General features: G+C 40.4%; 2 protein-coding genes and 1 long non-coding RNA gene across 24 annotated transcripts in view; 2 read left to right on the plus strand and 1 right to left on the minus strand.

Annotated features, from left to right (window-relative positions):
* LOC310661537 (poly(rC)-binding protein 3-like) overlaps positions 1–8,499 on the plus strand; it is a 246,593-nt gene extending 238,094 nt beyond the window's left edge. For 19 of the 22 annotated variants that reach the window (XM_083407852.1, XM_083407840.1, XM_083407851.1 and 16 more), the window contains one exon: positions 1–958. This exon is cut by the window's left edge. Coding sequence is in view for 3 of the 22 variants with exons in the window: in XM_083407845.1 (XP_083263971.1) it covers positions 5,589–5,649 (61 nt within the window). In the remaining 19 variants the exon portion in view is untranslated. Of the gene's footprint in view, positions 959–5,588 lie in introns of those variants that run through there. The other 3 variants (XM_083407845.1, XM_083407847.1, XM_083407846.1) reach the window with 3 other exon arrangements.
* On the minus strand, positions 1,614–17,507 carry ZNF830 (zinc finger protein 830). Its single transcript, XM_083407922.1, has 10 exons — positions 17,349–17,507; positions 15,987–16,083; positions 15,392–15,509; positions 13,192–13,225; positions 12,457–12,692; positions 11,180–11,270; positions 10,636–10,699; positions 6,367–6,447; positions 5,056–5,132; positions 1,614–2,807 (listed from the first exon to the last, which is right to left on the minus strand). The coding sequence occupies exons 1-10, from the start codon at positions 17,498–17,500 to the stop codon at positions 2,627–2,629; spliced, it is 1,131 nt and encodes a 376-aa protein (XP_083264048.1). The 5' UTR covers positions 17,501–17,507; the 3' UTR covers positions 1,614–2,626.
* Positions 13,232–20,526, plus strand: LOC310661698. Its single transcript, XR_014504076.1, has 2 exons — positions 13,232–15,361; positions 19,706–20,526. It is a non-coding gene; the product is annotated as an uncharacterized lncRNA (long non-coding RNA).
* Positions 20,527–20,711: the final 185 nt, after the last annotated feature.

The following is a 20,711-nucleotide window of genomic DNA, read 5'->3' on the forward strand; positions in this document are numbered from 1 at the left end:
TCTCTCTCTCAACCTTAGTACCTTTGCACTACCGTTTTGTCACTGTAACCAATTGTAGAACTGCCATTATTGCAAACAATTTGCACTTAACCAAACAGTCTCCATGTCTGTATATACTGAAGGGGGAGAAATGGAAATACTGTCAAGCGGCTTCGGGTATTCAACAGCTCTAGAAACCTGCTGTAAAAACTGTTAAGAACTATTATAACTGTGTTTATAAATTGAAGTAAATCAATGTGAGAATTTGCTTGGATTGAAATGCTGTTCTATGCCGGTTGTACTCAAGTGTTTTTTAAAATGGTGAGAAGTTTTTCTTCCTGTTTTTCTTTTCTTTTTTTGCCCCCCTTCCCCTGATTTTTGTTCCTGCATTTCAGGCTCTCTTCAGAAGTCACTGGCCTCGGGGCTCTGTAATGTGTCCCAGCATGCACTAGGGCTTGAGCTCCCTGACAGGACTTTTCTAAAGCCTCATGAGACAATGCTTTCTATGGACTAATCAACAGAGGAAGTGGTCCTTTCTAACTTTATTACTCTTCCAAGATCTCAAAATAAACACTTTTACTCTAAGCAACTGTGCTTCCCAACTCCTGTGTTGCTTTCATTGCTATTCTGGTTTAATAATCTTGAGGCTCAGCAAGGAACAGTAACAGATGATTATTATTTTTAAAAATTTCTGTAGATGTTCATGCTCTGGCCAGTCTGTACAAAGCATGGGCTGTTGATGTTTTAAACCACTATATATTAAGTATAGACTTGATAAACTAAATAAGCTGTTTTTTATAAATAAAGGTTTTCCTGACTTCAAAAACCACATCTTAGCTTTGTGCATACAAATAGCTGTTGTGATTTTTAACTTTGTAACGAAGATGTTGATCAAATACTATTTTTGTGACTTGTCACCAATGAGTTCAGACCTATGGCTTGTTTTGCATTAACAATTAAAAGTTTGACATAATTGCAATTAGGCCTGGTGCTTATTGGGGGAAAGCATTGCAACCTAATATGGCATCTTAAAGACTATTGCACAATAATTTGCTTAATGGGAACTTTCAGCCAACATGTTGAGTGGCTTAATAAAAAAACCACAGGTATCATCCATGTGGAAATGGTTTTCTACATACCGATAGCATTTTGAATAGGATATTATTATGTTTGCAAAAGCTTGCTGGGTCTGTGGGAGGTTCTGGAGAGAATCCATGTCCAGCCTGGCATGCCCATGAGCACAAGAGAGCTTCAGGTACATTTCACAAAAATCAGGCTGCTGTGCCACATTAGAACTACTTGTGGAGCTGAGGGGTGTCAAGAAACAATTTAATATGACAGTGGTAGCAGAAGTGTTATTAAAGGAAAAGACACAAAGAATGCCGCTGGGCTGAAACAAATCCCTTAGACAAACCCAGGTAGCTCTTTGGATGATGAACATTCCCTTTAAAAATACAGGTATCCAGGACATAACTGATGGATTAATAGGCCTTTCCTTACTGTTGACATTCATACTACTAATGTTTGACTTCAGGAAATATTACTAGGCAATATCCAAACATAATTCTTATAGGTTAGGGCCAAGTGCTGAAACTGACAGCAGCGCTTATACCACTGTAAAAAAACACAACTCCTTCAGAGAAAGTATTTTATTGGAATATCTATTCCAAACAACATTTTACTTGATTTATGGCAGCATCATTAATTAGAAAAAAACATCATGTCTGCTATTTCAGATCGGATTGCATTACATTGCTCCTGAGAAAAGGTTTCAGTGGCATAGAGCCCAAACAGCCTAAAAATGCCAGTTACTGGTGTGTGAACTGGGGGGGTGGGGTGGATAATTAAAGTTAAATGTCTACTCATGGTTGTACGTACTCACTCTATAAATTAACCAACACATATTGTGCAAAGCACACAGGGCAAAATTTATCTTGTTCTGTTTAACCCAGTAGCCATCATTCATGGCTGTCTTTAAGTATTTTCTAAACTATACTAGAAAAAGACAGTAAGTCCAAGGCAGCAAGGAAGTTTTTCTAGGATCATACAGGTTAACTAGCATCTACAAGTAACTAAATAGTTAGGAATCTTACAATAAAAGATGTACTGTGTACAGGCTTTAGACTTATTTTCTCAAACAGGAGCTCCCGCCCCCTGCCAAATGGAAAACCACCTTTGAATCCAAGGAGTATTTCAAATACATATTGGGAGAAGGCATGGAGGTGAGAGTCCATGGATCCGGCACCAAGCCCTGTGTAGCCTTGGCTGTGGTTCCCCAAGTCAAAGCCCTGCTTTGCCCTGCAGCATGCTCCAACTGCTTGGGCTCACACTCCCCTATGTGTTCCCTAGACCCTAACACTTTTAATGGGTATTAAAACAGCACATGTGACACAACAGAAGCTACACTGGATTCATAGAGCAAATCAAACATTTTCTGTAGATCTTAATAGGAAAGCTACAATTACATTTTTTAAAAAAAAATTTTTTTACAATATACAACTCTTTACAATGGCTTTTTCTATTCTTAATCCTATAAACATATTTTTACACATTTCAATACCTGCAGGATTCTTCAAATAAATATTTTATCCTAAGTGTGTTAGAAGACCAAAATGCCACCCATCAGGAGACTGGCTCCTAGCAGCAGCTACAAGGATGTTCCTTTTGCCCTCCAGTCCTGAGAGAGGAGGTCATGCAGTTCTCCTTCGTCCTCACTGCCAGTGTCGCCGTCCTCAACCTGTGCAGCTCTTAGTCTCATGGCTTCCTTCAGTTTATCCTTCAGTACTTCCTGGCGGTCACGCAGTTGTTCAACACGGCGGAAACATTCACTAGGGTAAAATTAAAAATAATAATTTGCCCTCTTCTGCTGCTTAAGTGAAAAGCTGCAATGGTGTGCCTTTTAAGTTCACAGTCTTCATATCTTTGGAAAGAACATGGCAGTTTCTCAGACACAACATTAACATTCAAGCCTATGGTACTTTGTCCAAGAACCTGAGCTGCTATCACTAAATGAGTTCAGACTTTTCCAGCTGCTTTTTACTTGTCCTTTTGGGGTGCAAAGGGTAAGCCTAGCAAGCTGTACTTGCACTGGGGCCACTGCCTGCTATTTAGGAGGTGGCTTTCAGATGGCTTTCCTTCAGGGAACACTTGCCATATTGACCTTTCTTCCAGTGAACTCCTGGGTATCTTGCACCAAAGCCATGAGCACTGTGCAAGCCACTCATGTCATGCACAATACTGGGTTGGCCTGCTGAACACCTCTGTCACCGAGCAGACTGCATAAATGCTTAGAACGCAACCAGACAATCTTCCTTTCTTGGACGGCACATGGAAGGAAAAGCGCCTGATTGGTTCACTAAAGAATTTTATATAGACTTCCAAGGTTTTCTGGAACAATTTGAAAACTATTGATTTTTGGAAATTAATTTTATTCCACTATATTTTGCATCTCTGTTTTTAATCTTTTATTTTTTTTAACATACAAATGAACAATAGTTCTGCACTTCTGAGTCAAGAACAGACAGCAATTTAATACATTTTCTACATTTTCTACTGATGAACAGGAAACAGCAACTTTCACTAAATTTATTTTGAAAACTTTTATAGTACAAAAGTGTCAGCTTGACAGCCAAAGCCAGTTACCGTATTTTTCGCCCCATAGGACGCACTTTTTCCCCTCCAAAAATGAAGGGGAAATGTGTGTGCGTCCTATGGGGCGAATGCAGGCTTTCGCTGAAGCCTGGAGAACGAGAGGGGTCAGTGCGCACCAACCCCCCTTGCTCTCCAGGCTTCGCGCAGATCTCCGAGAGTTGCCTGCATGCTGAAGCCTGGGCGCGCTGAGCTCAGCGCACCCAGACTTTGCACGGCTCTCCGCAAGGCGCGGGAGCCTGGCGCCGGGCTTCCGTGGCTTGCGGAGAGTTGCCTGTTCTGGGGGCTGGGGGGGGAAATATTTTTTCCCCTTTATTTCCCCCCCAAAAAACTAGGTGTGCCTTATGGGACGGTGCGTCCTATAGGGCGAAAAATACGGTACATTTCCAGAGCTGACAATAAAAAAGTTAAGGATACTCTAAACTTAAGACACTCATGTAAAGTTATTTGGCTACAAAAGAAAAAAAGGAAGTGATTCATTAATCAACAAATCTCAAGAGACCTCAAACAGTCCCCTCCACTAGTTTCCATGTTCCTGCTTCCACTTGGGAGTCACCAGCTAAGGAAGGGGGGGGTAGTCTTACATTGTGCAGCAAAGCATACACCCAAAGTGAGGCCACACTAATACAAAAAAGTTCCTTGGTGCCTCCAGGTATTTTATAATATTAGGGTGAGCTTACTGTATCATTGTGCTTAAGGACGTGTTTTAGCTGTGGACAACAGGATACAAGGGGCAAGGCAAGGAAAAGATATAACAGGAGTCTGGGTGGTGGTCAACCAGTGATCCTTGAGATGTTGCAGAACTCCTATCTTCTCTGAACATTGACCATGGTGGCTGGGGCTGCTGGGAGTTAGGGACGAATAAAATGTAGAGTGCCACAGGTTAGCCACTGTTGCTCTAGAACCTCATCTACTTTCGGTTTGAGTCAGATATGAGAAGAGCTGGACCCAAAAGTAAGTATGGAAGTTGGCTTTAAGAATCCTGTTGTGATCTCATGCATGGGACTAACCATTACAAAGATGTGGAACTGGCAAATGTCCTAAGCCATGCAATTCTTAATTGTGCATCTAAAGTGCTGTTGTACAGAAATGGAACTGTTTAAAAAGTCTAGGAGAACGTTTGACACTTTGCATGTCTATGAACTTTAGGGCCTTCCTCCAAATTTCATCACTTGATTCTATCTAGCCATGTGTGTGTGAGGATGGGGAGATGTAGCAGGTACAAGGAAGTCCACAGCTGTGGAATGTGATAGTAGCTGCAGAATTCAGTTCCCAAAGAATCTTTTCTCCTTACCCCTGACTAGCAAAAACACAACAGTAAGCACAGAGTTGAGTGTGTTATATAAAAGTTGCAGAATTTTGTTGTATTTAATTTCAAGCAGTGTGTTTACATTAAGCTTTTTGAAATCAAGTTTTTACTTTACTTACATCTGCTCATCTATTTCTCCAATCTGACGGTCGAGTCGCCCTTCCTCATCTTCTTCAGCTACTATAGCTTCTGAAATCTAACTCAGAAAAGGTGGGTATTATTTTCCGTAACAAAACTGGATTGATGTAAAAGTAAGCTTTGCCTTCTCTTTACTGCAGTGAGAAAACTAGGAGCAAGCTATAGGATTATGCTTCCTCCTGGCAACAGATTCTCCAAAACTGGCTAGGCTCTCCACTTAACCTGAATTTAAGCAAATTAAAACCCTGGATTAAGGAGGAATGTGGTCTTAACCTGCTTATGGCAGCAGGTAAAAGGGAGAATACAGCTTGCTCCTATTATCTTAACTACAAGTTAAGAGAAAGCCAGCTTGCTCTGACCCACCACAATACGTTTTGAAAGTGACAAACCCAAGCAAAGAAGATCTTGGTGCTTTAGTAAATATGAGCACTGATGATGAAACTCGCGTTTAAGAATTCTGTTAACAATTAATCTCCGATTTCCAAAATATATTTTAACCTGTTATTTCTTTCAGCATATACTTTCTCAAAGTTGAGTGTCTTGGAGATGCTGTGCAGCCAGTGGCCAACATGTAACCAAGAAGAGCCCTTGTGCACCACTAATGTTCACTAAATGTGTCCACTGCTGATCTTGTATGAACATCTACTGTGTTTATAGCACCGAGTGCATTTCAGAATAGGATGACTGCTCTACAACAGTCTTCTCCCAACAATTCATTCATGGAAAACTTTCTGCAACGCCAGAGTTTGAAAGCAAAGTTCAGAGGCGCAAGTGAAGTTGCTGAGTGATCACCTTCAAAGGGATTGGTTTTTAAAAGCAGGATGTGAGAACCACAGATCTAGTCAACAGCGGATGTGGTGAGGCAAATCTTGCAATAAAAATGAAGCCACATGGGAGGAGTGTTCGATCCAATCCAGACCCAGATAATTATTGCATATATAGAGTATATGTATAAAGTATACAGACTTAAAATATCAAGTGCACCAGACCTGAAAAAATGAAAGTGAATGGTGACAGTAACAGGCATAGAATATACATCCTGCATTCCTGCTAGATAGGATATGCTGATCAAATTTTTAAAAAGCAAACTTCATCGCAATTTTTGGTGTAGTGTCATCTGTTACTAAAGTTTCTTCACTTCACTGTTTGAAGGCGGGATACTCAGACCACAGCTACCTTATAAAATGATTTTAACCGATATTAAAACAGTCAGCAAATGCAGTGGAATGTCACTCCGCCAAGTTCTAGCTCTGCAATGTGCAAGCAATTCAAAACAGGCGGCATCAACTTACAGTGTTGACTTGTCGCATAGCCTTCTGGAATTCATCCCATTCTTTGTCCATCTGATCCTTTGGAGCATCAACCTTCCTCACCTATGAAATGAGAAAGATGAGCAATTTGTGGAAGGCTGTATTCTTATTTCTCAATATTGGTTCTACTTCTACTTCATGCTGCAAGCAAGGAGAACTTGGTTGCTAAGTTGCTGGTTTTTTCGAAGCAAACAATTTATCCAGACAACTTGAAGCTATATTCAGAGAGAGAGAGAGAGAGAGAGAGATACAGAGAGAATCCTCATTTCAGATTATGTGCTACCAGTTTGCATTCTCAACTTAAACACACGTAAGGGACATCAAAGGGAGCAGATGAAAGCAGTATGTGAGCTACTAAGAATGAACACACATTTGTTATCTACTATATGCTATCTACTTAGCCCCCTAACTCCTTGATATTTAGAATAAGAGTCATTAGCATTCTGGCACCACAGAATATTGTAGCATCAATGGATTCAGCAATATTTCCCTATCTGCTCGATTCCTAGCTTGGGTACCATAAAATGTCTGTCCTTGTTACACATGTTATTCAAAGTATATTTACTATGTGTTTTTCAAGATTTGGCTAAGACACTAGGAATTGAAATGAGATGAAGACACATCTGCTAGCACTAGGGAGAACTGGTCTCAGAGTAACTGAAGGCATACAAACAGCATCTCCTTCAAATAAGGTGCTACTCTGCCAGCATATATATATATATATATATATATATATATATATATATATATCAAGAGGGCACATGAAGAATGATACAGAAAGAGAGGGAGGAGATGGACAGAGTATGTTTTACTATGAGCTGGGGAGAAGAGAGAAAAATGCTTTTGGATCTTACAAAAAAAAATTAACAAAAGACAAAAAAATTACACTGCTCCTTCAAAATTCAGCAGCAGTATATTATATCACTCCTACACTATGTTGTGTCCCAAAGCATCTCATGCACATCCCCTTGAAAGCAAGGTTAATATTACCCAGGTAATATTAGGGGGCTGAGGGAGAGAGAGGGAGCAGCTTATCTAAGACTAGGACTAGGCAATATATTGATATATTGTCCAAAACTGGTTTGAAGTCCACACCATGATACTGGTTTCATAATTTCTGACCTGGCAATATATTGCAAATCATGGGGTGTGTGCGTTATGCAAAAATCACAATGTGGGGGGAAACCATGCAGCCAGCCAATGCCTCCACATAGCCCCATCCTTATTTCAGACATTGTGATATATCAGTATCATGCGATGTTTAGCTGATGATATATCATGAAGTTGAAAACCAGGTATTGCCCAGCCCCATCTAAGACCACCCACCAAAATCATGGCTGTAGGCTTCTTGATTCACATTTAGCCACTACTACACCTAACAGGTGTTGATCTATAGATGATCACATGTATAACTCAGGAGCAAGGACACAGCAGCTGGCCTGACAGCCTCTTTACCCTCATTGGGCATGCAACGGACCCAAATCTCAGGCCCAGCTTCTTCTGTTCATTTCCCCCTCATTCCTTGTATCTGCCCCCCTTGTGTTAAAGGACACAAGGATGGTTAATAAAGAGCTGCTGCACTGTATGAGGAGGAAGGCAAAGGGGCAGACAAAAATATGGTGGGGGGGGGAGTGTGAGAACTATAGCTGCCTTGCCTCCTGTTTCCTATTGGTTTAACAGGTAAAGAGTAGATCTCTGGGTTGACACTTATAGCAAGACTCATCCTTCTGAAAGCTGCAACAAGCCAGGTAGCTTGCCATACCAATGCCAGCTAAATATACTTCAGGCTAAATAAAGTAATTGGGGGGAAATCAATTTTCATTGGAATTATGCTTATAGCTCTGTTTTGTGCATTTGTTTCCCCCTCCAGAATTGAGACACATTTCATCCATGTAAAAGCAAGTCGTGTGCTTTGATTCTGAATGATTAATTATGCTACAATATAACAATACGTAAGTCATTTCAAAGTAACTTACCATAAGAATACACACTTCATTAACCATACACTGCTTTTGCTCTTTGTGAATGTTTTAGATGTAGTACCCCCCCTTGTGTACTATGGTCTGCCTTTTTTAATTTGTTACATATTGGACAATAAAAGTTTAAAAGAATTCAGTTAATGCTTGATCAGTAATAAATTATATCAAGGTCTATTTCAAAAGCATTTGCTTCTTCAACCCTCAGAGGCAAATTCAAAGCCAGGCAGCAACAATTAGCATATGCAAACCACTATAATGTTGGTAACCAGGCATCAGAACTCTTTCTAAGCTAAATTTCTAACGTTTTCTAGAGGTTAAATATCAGGAACATTCAGACAGGCACAGGAAACAAACAAAAGGAAAAAAGAACCAGAAGCCCTTTCTCTGATTTGGGCAGCTTCCATTCAGTCCAACAGGGCATCAGCAGAACTCTCCCCCCCCCCCAATTTAAATTATTAAGACAGAGAAAGGGATAGAAACTTGCTTTTCCTTTCTTGTTTTAAGATGTCAAGATATAAAAACACTAAACACACATGAACCTGCTTGAAACAGGTAGGTAGTTGGAGCATTTACACACGTCAAGGAAATAAACAACTATCTGACTTTTAGAAGACATCTGAAGGCAGCCCTGTTTAGGGAAGTTTTTGATGTTTGATGGTTTATTGTGCTTTTAATTCTGTTGTGAGCCGTCCAGAGTGGCTAGGGAAACGTAGCCAGATGGGCAGGGTATAAATATTAAGTTGTTGTTGTTGTTGTTGTTGTTGTAAGTTGTTGTTGTTACAGGTATCCTGGTTTTCAGTCCCTATGATTCTGGAGATAATTTTTTAAAAGGTCACTTCAATGTACAATCTAGAGGAGGTTTCTGAAATGCAGCTACTATGGCTGAATGTGATTCCTAAGGAACATAAAGTATTACTCAAGAACGCTCTTCCCCATCTCATAACCTGTAATGATAAGGAAGGTTCCTGGAGAAAAGGCCACCAACACTCACCAAACTTAATAATGATAATAATTTTATTACTTATACATCCGGCTGGGTTTCTCCAGCCACTCTAGGCGGCTTCCAGCAAAATATAAAAACATAATAAAACGTCAAACATTAAAAACTTCCCTAAACAGGGCTGCCTTCAGATGTCCTCTGAAAGTTGTGTAGTTGTTTATCTCCTTGACATCTGACAGGAGGGTGTCCCAGAGGGAGGGCGCCACTACCGAGAAGGCCCCCTGTAACTTCACTTCTCGCAGTGAGGGAACCACCAGAAGATCCTTGGAGGACTTCACAGTGTCCAGGCTGAATGAAGGTGGTGGAGACGCTCCTTCAGCTATACTAAAGGAACGTCTCCCAAGGAAAAGTTTCTGGAGAGAAATGATCTCAAGAGAAATACTGCTTTGGCTACTCCCAAACCAAAAAAATTCTAGCTGTTTCTGTTGGAGACGAGGCTGGGACTCTTAGCAACTAAGCAAAGTAAGTGAGTGCTTAGAAAGCTCTCCAGCTGTATCTGCACATCTGTATGGGCTGCTGGAAAGAGAGGGGGGCAGGAGGAGGCAAGATGGTAATTAAAGGCAGAAAGGCTGGATTATATATGTGCATTTTGAATTTTTTTATGCATTTATTCTAAGAGTTTAGAAGCAAAGGCTGATCTGTACATTGCCCCAATACACTGTCCACCTTCAATTTACATGGACATTTATTCCCAACTTTGCTACATCTTTTGTCAGGCCCACATCCATTAATTCTCCAAAATCTAGGGCATCACAGAATAAACATCACATTTCAACTAGCTGTGTACAGGTGTGCTAATTAACAGTCTCACTGCACTCTCTATTTGTCAACCACCTACAAGAACAGCAGAGGGAAATCTGACTGCATATGAGGAATACAGCATCCTGACTAGTAGGATCAATTACTCTTGATTAGAGATGGGAAGGCCTGGGAAAACCCCCAGAAAAATTGGAAATAAAACCAGTGTTCCCCCCCGCTCCAATTTTCCTGGTTTTTGCCCAGGCCTTCCCATCTCCACTTTTGTCAGACAATATTCAACACAATATTCAACACAAACTTAGAGACAATATTCAACACAAACTTAGAGAAAGCCAGTGCTAATTGCTACACCAAAACTGCTGCAAGTTAATCAAATCGTTTACAGAAGGATACCACAAAGCATTTCAATCATTATGTAAATCTTTTATTCCGCTTCTGTAATCGCTAGCTGACTAGCTGAATTAATTCCTCAGAGAACTGGCATGTGCTGAAATCGAAACAAATCACACTTGCCTTTGCATCCACTTCAGGATCATCAAAAAATCCCTCTGGCAAGGCCTCCGCAGTGTTTTCTTTCCTGAAATGTTAAGGTGATGGCTTGTCTTGAGCCAATTCTGCACTAGTTTTAACTCCTTCAAAACAGCAGATCAGGTATCTGCACCGAGAACAGAGCGAGCAATGCAATGCCCACTGGCGCTCCCCCCCCCCCCCCCCGAGGCTGAGGAGAAATGAAGGAACCCCTTTTGAGGCAACCATACCAACTGGCACTGTAAGTTTAATTTTTCCAAACCTCCAAGATCCAATAAAGATAAAGGAAACAAATACAAGAAGCCGTGCTCCTAATATACTCCTTTCTCAAAGCTCCATTATGTATGGTGTCCTAATTGTTTAAGTTACGAACACTGTTAAAATACTGGTTCATCTCATCAGACTGTGACTTTTTTTTAAAAAAAGCACCAATATACTCGGCATACCGAGGATTATTAATTATGAGAACCCAAACACATTTAATTACAAATTTAAATAGGAAGGAAAACCTTTACACTGGCTAGCTTACCTTTCCACAACTTTTTCCTGTATTTCTGCTTTCTGAATAGAGCCAGAATGGGAGACTAAAGGTGCAGCTAAAGTTTTATTGTCTGAATAGTCTGCAATAGAGAAAAGAATCACTGCCGGTGTAATATGCACAATTTGAAAGCTCAAGTCACTAAAATGGGTGTATTAATTGCACAAACGATGAGCAGAGAGGGAAAAACTGAGATCACTCAGACCTTGTGATGAACCAATAAAGTTGATATAAATATCAACAAAAGGAAATACTTCACAGAATGATTAACTTGCAAGATTCACCACTGCTTAGATTGAAATACTGTGCACACTTAACTTAGCAGTAGTCTCACTGGACTCAGTAAACATATCCGAGGACGCATGCATAAGACTGGGCTGCATGTTGGTGATGACTACTACTTTAAAATGACTAGACAAAATTTATTAGGATAGGTCTATCCTAATCCTGAATAGTGTAGCACTGAAGCTCTATTTGTCGCAACTGTGCACTTTTTTAGAAAAGCGCCAAATTTACACCCCTTGTAGACTAAAGCTATAACATACACTAAGCTATTAAAAAAAACTGTTTGCTTGTTCATAATACCATTTGGGGACTCATGTATTTAAAAATCACCACATACTAGTCCAGGGATCAGCAACCTTTTTCAACCATGGGCCGGTCCACTGTTCCTATGCCCCACAAATAACCCAGAAATGCATTTTAAATAAAAGCACATATTCTACTCATGTAAAAACATGCGGATTCCCGGACCGTCCGCAGGCTGGATTGAGAAGGCAATTGGGCCGCATCCGGCCCCCGGGTCTTAGGTTGCCTACCCCCGTACTAGTCCTTGAACTGTATATATCAGAATTGGTCAGCTATGCTGTTGTACTATGAGAGAACCACAGAGGCTCTGCATGCAAGATGCTAGTAATGAACAGAACTCCCTGCCATTTTGGAGTTCCTCAGAAGCATCTGGCTGGCCACACTTGGAAACAGAATTCTGGACATCTACAACCATCAACAGCAGATGATTGCTAGTTTTCATTTGGCATGAGAAGCCACCTAATATGCATGTATGACACATGTGGAGCGCACTGCAGTATATATGGATAAGCCTACCTAATGTGGCACAGCAATACTTCGGAAGCCATAAAAGAGGACATGACACAACTTCAGAGGTAAAGTTAAGCAAAACTTCTGATTTGTACCATGTCAGCTAGAGTGGCCTTGGAACTCTCTATATTTTTTTACTGTAAAGTCAGCAGAGAAAGTCCCAGAGTTACCTGATGGTAGAGCAGTGGTGTCTACTTTTTGAGGGTGGGCTGGTGTTGCTGTATGCTGCCCAGTGGACGACAAAGGAGCTTTGCTGCTGTTGTCCTGGATTTCTTTGGCCATCTCTTCTGCCTCTTCCTCCTCCTCCTCTTCAGAGTCTCCATGTAATAAGCCACCACTTGAAGCTTTGCAAGAGGCCTTTTCGGCTTCTGCTTGTTCATTTTTTCCAAAAAAATCTGCTGGCAGCCTTAAAAAATGAAATAATAACAATAATTTTATTATTTATGCCCCACCGATCTGGCTGGCTTTCCACAACAACTTAAAAACATTCCATCATAATACAAGCCAGAATCAAGACAATTATTTCAAGTACACCTAACCTAAGGTGATTTAAAAAACAAAAACAAAACTTTCCTCCCTTAAACAGACATTCCCCATGCCAAATTTGTGTTTCCCAAACAGCTTTCCACATGGTGGTCACCTCCATTGGGTGTCCCCATCTGGGACTCCCCACGAAATAAGATAATTTTCTCTGAAGTAACTAGTATAATGGAAACAATGTTGTCAGTCACTGCATTTGAACAATTGCCATATGGGAACATTCAAACCACCCTGTTTGAAAGCAAATTTCTCAGCACTAGTTAGAACTTCAGGCAATGAATAACAAATATAACATCCTGTTCATATCCATAACTATGAAAAAAGAAAATGTAAAAACAGAGCTAATAACAACCATCTCAACTTACCCAGAAGAGAGTGTTTGCGGGTGGTCCCTTGAATCTGCAAAACATTTTATCAGAGTTCTGTCACATTTAAAACAGAAAAAGAACACAAAGATGAACTTCACACCCAAGCTGCAGTGACCCATGAAGAACTCTGGGTCAGTCGTGTGACTAAGGTAAGCCAAGTTCAAATCCCCACTCAGTGGGGACAAGCTGGGCAAGTCTCTCTCTCTCTCAGCACACTCTCTACCTCTGAGGGCAGGAGACGATTAAAAACTTATGATGCCAATGATTGTGACGCAATGACTGTGATGTCATTGAATCCCTTGGAGGCTACTTTTTTGCTGACATAGCAACCCACATTATGCAGCCTTAAAATATGTCTTAAATGGATAGAGTGACACCTCCAAGTCAGGACTTTAAAACTATTGAAAAATAGCACCTTCTTCCATCCACATTGCACTGTCATCTCTTTTAGAACTGTGGATGAATGGTGGTATACAAATTTAATAAATAATAATAGATCAATATAACAGGGTTTTTTCAGGTAATTGAGCTAAAGTTTGACCAGTGTTAAAGTGGTTACAGTCAGGATATGGTATGTTAAAAGAACAATTCATAGGACAGTTACTCCAAGAAACACAGGCATTGCAAGCAGCTGAAATTTCCTTATGTAAAAGTGTATTTTTTTAAATTAAACATAATTTTATAAATCTAGGTTTTCAAGATGGCCTACAAAAGAGAACCATAAAACAAATATAAAACCAATCAAAAATATCAGAAACAAAAGCAATTAATGTGGCAACAGGAAAAATACAAAAAAAGTAGATATAAAATCAGTTAAAAGAAATTTTGTGTAGCCTTCCCAATCACATCAAACTGTAGTTTACCTAAACAGAGCTTTAATCTTCCACTCTAAGGCTAGGACCTTTAACCAAGATTAAATTCACCCCCTTTGGGTGCATTTATTCAAAACACCCCCCCCCCAGCATTTTAAACACTGCACCATAGCAGCAGCTACAGTGTGTAATATACAAGGGCACATCTAGTTGACTAGAAACCATGAATGGTTACTTTCAGTATTTTACCACAATCTGTTCTCTGTCCTAGCAAGTACCCATCAAAAACTAATTTATAATTATTAGCAAATCTGCCTGGCATTCATGTTATGGGTACTCAAATACTACTTGTATTGATTATTAATTCATTTATATTTAATGTCAAAGTAGGCTTCTAGGCAATTAGGAAAAAAGTAGAGAAACATTAATACATAAATATCCATAATTAAAATATTCAATTACAAAATCCTATTACTTCTCTTAAAACAGGAGACTTGGGTTGGGAAAATGCCCGTGTAATAGAATCATTTTCAAAAGCCAACAAAATAGCATTGCAGACGGGGCCTCTAGCATTTCAGCAGGGAGTGCATTCCGTAACACTAATGCTCCCAGTGAAAAACAACACTTTTGCATCATCAAAGTGATAATCATAAAGTTATGGCAAGACTAACTGGGGTTCTTTTATTTAATGTTCTTAACCAGGCTTTCAGGTAAGCTGGTGTGGAATTGTTTAAGACTCTATATATGTAAATAGCAACTCCTTAAAATTGATTTGGTGACAGGTAGTTAGTGTAGACCCATTAGTATGGGCATGGCATGTGCTCAGTAATGAGCACCACTCACTACCCGGTCCATGACATTCTGCACTAGCAGCAGCCTATGAACCAGCTGGAAGGGAAGAAGAACCACAAAGACTGCATTACAACATTCTAGAACGTGAGGTTACCAATGCATGTGTCACAGTGGCCAAATTGTACTAGCACTCTTCTCCATAGAGACCACATGTGCATCCATGGTCAAATGTGGTTCCAACAACACCTGTTAACTGTGTACCTGTCCCTTCAAAGAGAGTGCACCTAGAAGAGGCAAAATCGCCAATTTTCAGATGCAGGAACCACTTGTCTGCCTTGTCAGCCTCAGTTTATTAGTCCTCACGCAGACCCCCAGTGTGTCCAGGTCCTGGTTCAGCTTGTGCACAGATCTCCTGACTCAAACTGTGCCCCAAATCTCCAAGAGACTGCTCCTAACAGCTTCATATAATTTTATATAAAACACACCACCCAAGGAAAATATTTAATCCACAAATGATTTCAAGACAGCTGGGGAACGGAGAAGAACTGTAGAAAAATGAGCAGGTCAGTAAGCACAGCCTAACATTTCCATACCTTTGGCTTTCTTCAGTTCTGGAGATTCTGTGTTGGTTGTTTTCCTCTTTAGAGAAGATGAGGTGTCAGGAATAGGACCTGGTACTGATTGTTTAAGATTTCTCAACTGCTCAACTTTCTGCAGGGGTGGGGTTTAAAATCAACAGATGAGCACCTGTACTTTATTCCCAAGGAATAAATTATTACAACATAGAAGAATTTAAGTTCTTTTCACAAAGTAGCACATTTTCCACAAAATACTAGCAATATTAGCAAAAAAGATTCAAGAAAGCCTGCAATAAGGGGCAACAGACATTGTTACTTTTATGTAATTAGACTATTTAGCATATGAAGCAATTTTGCATTTTTGTTATAATCATCCTTTTAAAAGTCAATGTTTTAAATGGGGAAAAATGGGGGGCACTATTATGTCTAGTTTGTAAGATAATCAGATCTCATGTATTATTGTACTGCAGAATCATATTAACATTGTCAGTGCATTTCAATTTCTAGATTGGTAATTAAGAAAAGAACTATTAGTCTTAGCTTTGCAACATAACAAATAAAACAATTATTGTAAGCACATTACTTTTCTAAAAAAGGAAGTGTCTCTTACCTCTTTGTGTTGCTTCCCAAGCACGTGTGTTTGCCACAGCAGTTCACTCTTCACAGGCATGTTGCAGAGAGAGCAGCTTAAGTTTCCCAAACTGTTATATGTAGAATTTGGAATCAAGGAAATGAATACAAAAATAACCCACCTCTCAAAACTGCACTTGTGGGCTTTGAACATGCAACATAAACTTGGCTAAAATACATATTATTAAGCCATATTATAGCTTTTAAAAGTGAGAAGTAAAATGTAAATTTGTGTGTGTGAAGCTATTAGAGAGACTTGGCTTCATAACAATGATTCCTGTACACTTAGGATTTTTTAAAGCCACTTTTTGCTTTGCTACCACTGAGATATAAGTTACACTGAGATACAGCAAGAGCTTATTTTCCAGAGGGGTAGCTGTGCTAGTCTGCTTCTGCAAAGAACAAGAGTTTCGGTGGCACATTAAAGAAATATGAATTTCTTTTGGTCATTTATACCAAAAACAAAAGCCAGTGTGGTGTAGTGGTTAGAGTGTCAGACGAGGAACTGGGAGACCAAGGTTTGAATCTGCATTTGGCAATGAAGCTCACTGGGTGACCTTGGGCTGTCACTTGCTCTCAGCCTAGACTACCCCACAGGGTTGTTGTAGGGATTAAATGGGGGGGGGGGGATTATGTAACTCCATGACAAAAAGGTGAGACAGAAATGAAATTATAAATAAACTACTATGCAGCCAGTCTTTCAAACAAGATTGGGAGCTGCAGTGAGGATGGAGAAAATAGAGGCTAAGAAGTTGGCAATGCCCCCTCACAAGGGACAGGACCAAACCCATACCTGCCCCCCCCCATCTATTACAGCTGCAGGTCTTGAGCCCTGCTTGTTTCAACGAGTTAGGGAGAGGAAAGGAGACATAGAAATGGTTATGGCAACCTGGGTAACATCATAATCACTGATGGAACAAGGCTAAAGCTCTCTGAAAGACTTCATAATGAACCTCTCCTGGTTCTGAGATTTTATTGGGGGGGGGGTTTCTTCTTGGGAACTGTCTGCTTCTAATCAAAGGGTTGGTCCATGCTGGTTGGTTCTTCTTGCTGTGATTATCTGCAGGGTTTCAGTAGGTATTTTGTATTCATCTTTAGCTTAATTCTCTCAATGTTTACCTGTTTTTTAATTACTGCTGTCTCCCTCCTATGTTTCTAGCTGTTCTTAGTATTATTTGCAAGCCGTGTTGGGTCCCACTCTGGGAACGGGGAGGGGAGCAAATACAACGCCAGCGGGTGGCGGCTGCAGAGTTCTTTCCTAACCCCTTCCTCCTCCCCCGTCTCCATCCCAGCTGCTATGAGACCCCGGCTCCCGCCCGCCCGCCCCCCGGCGCAGGAAGGGTATCTGGCGAAGGGCGAGTCGACCTTCTTCTTCTTCCCGGCCGCCGCCTCGCGCTGCTTCGCCCGCATCAGCCGCCGCAGCTCCTCCTGCCCCACCGAGGCCGCCGCCGCCGGCCGCCCCCGAGGCCTCCCGGCCGGACCCGAAGCCGCCATGGCCGCCGCCGAGGAAGCGGGCGCACCGGAAAGCGCGTCATCCAGCCTCGCTCGTCGCGAAGGCCTTGCGTCACTCCCTCCCCGCCCGCTTCTTAGCAACCGCCAAGGAGGCCGGAAGAAGCGGAGCAGCCGGGTGACTGACTGGAGGCGGGACTTCCTTCGGACGCCCTTTTGGAGACGCTCCCTGGAAATCATGTTAGAGAGAGTCTTGGGATAATGTTCTCTTGTGCATGATACCGTTTTAAATGCACGTTTTGTATTTGACTTCCTTTAGCGGTGTTTCTTTTTGAATCATTTTTTGGTTAGCTTAGCTGCGTTGAATGTGCATTCTGTGGGTGTCTTTTGTACAGTAATTTTTTAAAAATAAAATATTTCATATTTTAGTTTCCTGTTATGTTGCTTTGAATGGTAAATTTTGTTTGTCTTCAGTAATGTTTCATTACTGTTTCATAAAGAAGAAGAATGTTTCATAAAGAAGGCTGATGGCCGAAGAATTGATGCTTTTGAATTCTGGTGTTGGAGGAGACTCTTGAGAGTCCCATGGACTGCAAGAAGATCAAACGCATCCATTCTGAAGGAAATCAGCCCTGAGTGCTCACTGGAAGGACAGATCGTGAAGCTGAGGCTCCAAGACTTTGGCCCCCTCAGGAGAAGAGAAAACTCCCTGGAAAAGACCCTGATGCTGGGAAAGATGGAGGGCACAAGGAGAAGGGGACGACGAGGATGAGATGGTTGGATGGTGTTCTCAAAGCTACCAGCATGAGTTTGATCAAACTGCGGGAGGCAGTGGAGGACAGGAGGGCCTGGCGTGCTCTGGTCCAGGGGGTCACGAAGAGGCGGACACGACTAAACAACTAAACAACAACAAATGTTTCATTCTAGATTGCTTTATTTAATATTTTAATGTAGGTTGTAAATATCTTTTGAGGTTGTTTTAAAAAAATAAAGCAGTATAGACATGAAATGAATAATGAAGAATGTCTCCTGGCAATGCATGGATAGGCCCTGAAGCTGGGTTTGTGGTCTGGAATTATTGATCTCTCAAGAAACTCTGAAACTACTCATTCTGAAATAATTAATGATGATTTACAGCTGATGACTGCACTGCTAATGTCAGCAAGAACAACTGCATTGCCACTAAGAAAAATAAATATTCCCCTCACCATAACTGATTGCTTAAGGAAAGCTTTGCAAACTAACTTAATGGTTAAACTTGCATGCGAGAAAAATGCAAGCGTTAACGATCAAGAAAACCAGATTTATTAAGAGGTGTGCCCTTGTTTCTACATTTTTGGAACAACAAAGTAAATGATGAACATTTTTCCTTTTAAATAATTCCTGGTATTATAAAGTTTCATCATTATGTAGTCTCTCTCCCCTCTTCATATGTCCTTTCCTTTTTTTATTCTACCCTTTTCACTTCTTTTTTTGGATGAGAATGTTTGACCTATAATGGTTTTCCCCTATATTGTTGCAACCTAATAGTAATTTATAATAATAATGACCTCATCTGATTGCAGTACAGATCAGATTTTTTTCAGAGTAGTTTAGGTGCAAGGAATAGCTGAAGCCTGCCTCCTGCATATAGTATGGTATGATATTGTAGTTTTATATATAGATACCAGAGAAAAGGTTGGCCCAATGATCGCCACCTCCCAAGTGATGAACAACACTCTTTACATATTTAAAAAGAAATATGCCAGTTAAAATGCAATACATACAATAGACCGAAACTGTTGTGTTTTGATTTGTTTTGAAAAAGCATCACTAGTATATGTGCTACCAAAGCAAACATGAAGCTGGGTGTAGTTTTAGAATGTGTAATCATCACTGATTTTCAAAAGAAATTTTCTCCCAAGAAAGAAAATCTTGAGGGCTCACAGGCTTCCAAGCTTTTCTTTTCTTTGGATACATTCATAAGATTACTTAAAACAGAAGGTACATCTGTTATATTTCTTTTTAGCTACTGTTGGTTTTAATAATACCTTGGAAAATTTTTATATACAGTAATTTTTAAACTTGAACGTGCTAATGTTTTATATTTCTGTAAACTGCATTGACATTTTCTTACAATCAATTGGTTTATATACACATTTTGTTAATTAAGAGCAGGCTAATTAGTTGCCTTATCCCAGGCATGTTTACTGAAAGGTACCACTGAGTTTAACAATAATTTCTTATCAGTTGTTTTTGTTCTTTGAACAGGTTGAGGAGTTTCATATACATCCTCATTAAGCCTACAAGAGCCACCGAACCCTGTGTTCCGCTCATGTAGAGTTCAATCTTCAGACAAAAAGGCTCACAGGCATCTGCTACAGCTACATTATTCCCCCCACCAGTCTCTGGACCCAGCCACATACATTCATAGAGTTGGACCTGGGCCACAATCTCTCCAGCTCAGCATCCTAGCATTTACAATTTCTTTTTTCCGGGTTTGTGATTTGGTATGATGAGTCTTTTTGTTGCCTATAGCGTTACTTTCAATGTTGTTGCAGAATCCTGACATTTAATTTCTGCTGTGTCTCCAAAGAACTGTTACTGATTCTGCAGGAATTGGTTTGACTGGTTTCCTCATATAGCAGCCCTGGACATTGAAACAGAGGGAGTTTCAAAAGAAGTCTGTGATGAGGTGGATTGGAGGGGGCAGGTTTCCATGCATTTAAATATATTCCCTGATGTGCTCCACCTCCAACAGAGAGAGAGTGGACCTCAGCCTACTTGCATTAGTAGTGTTTCTTCCTGGTGCACCTCATTGATTGACATGAGTGTTCTAGCAACTCCTGGTAGCAAGAGTACAATTCTGAGGCTCACATTTTATTCATATTTGTAACCTGCTTTTCCTCCCCAATTGGAGATTCCCAAAGCAGCTAAAGGTATAAAAACATTTAGCATATTGGCACCAATTGAAATAAACCAGAACTGTTCTCTTGAATGCACAGTAAAACATTATGACTAACAAACAGCAGAAACGCAAGCCTAAAGCAAACAAAAGTAGGGAAATTAAAAGCTTGCTGGAATTTTTTTTTTTTTAAATAATAATGACAGAACACTAGGAAAGGAGTTAACCTAGTCTCATGGATCAGAGTCGTGTCTCCCTCCTTTTCTACCATTCTTGAAACGGGAACAATTTATACTGAATAGTGCTGAAGATGACTTCTCAGGTATGACAGGCACTCCACTGGAAGCAATTTTTATCTTCTTTATAAGGAAA

Source organism: Podarcis tiliguerta, assembly GCF_965153285.1.
Source record: "Podarcis tiliguerta genome assembly, chromosome: 13".
Taxonomy (NCBI): domain Eukaryota; kingdom Metazoa; phylum Chordata; class Lepidosauria; order Squamata; family Lacertidae; genus Podarcis; species Podarcis tiliguerta.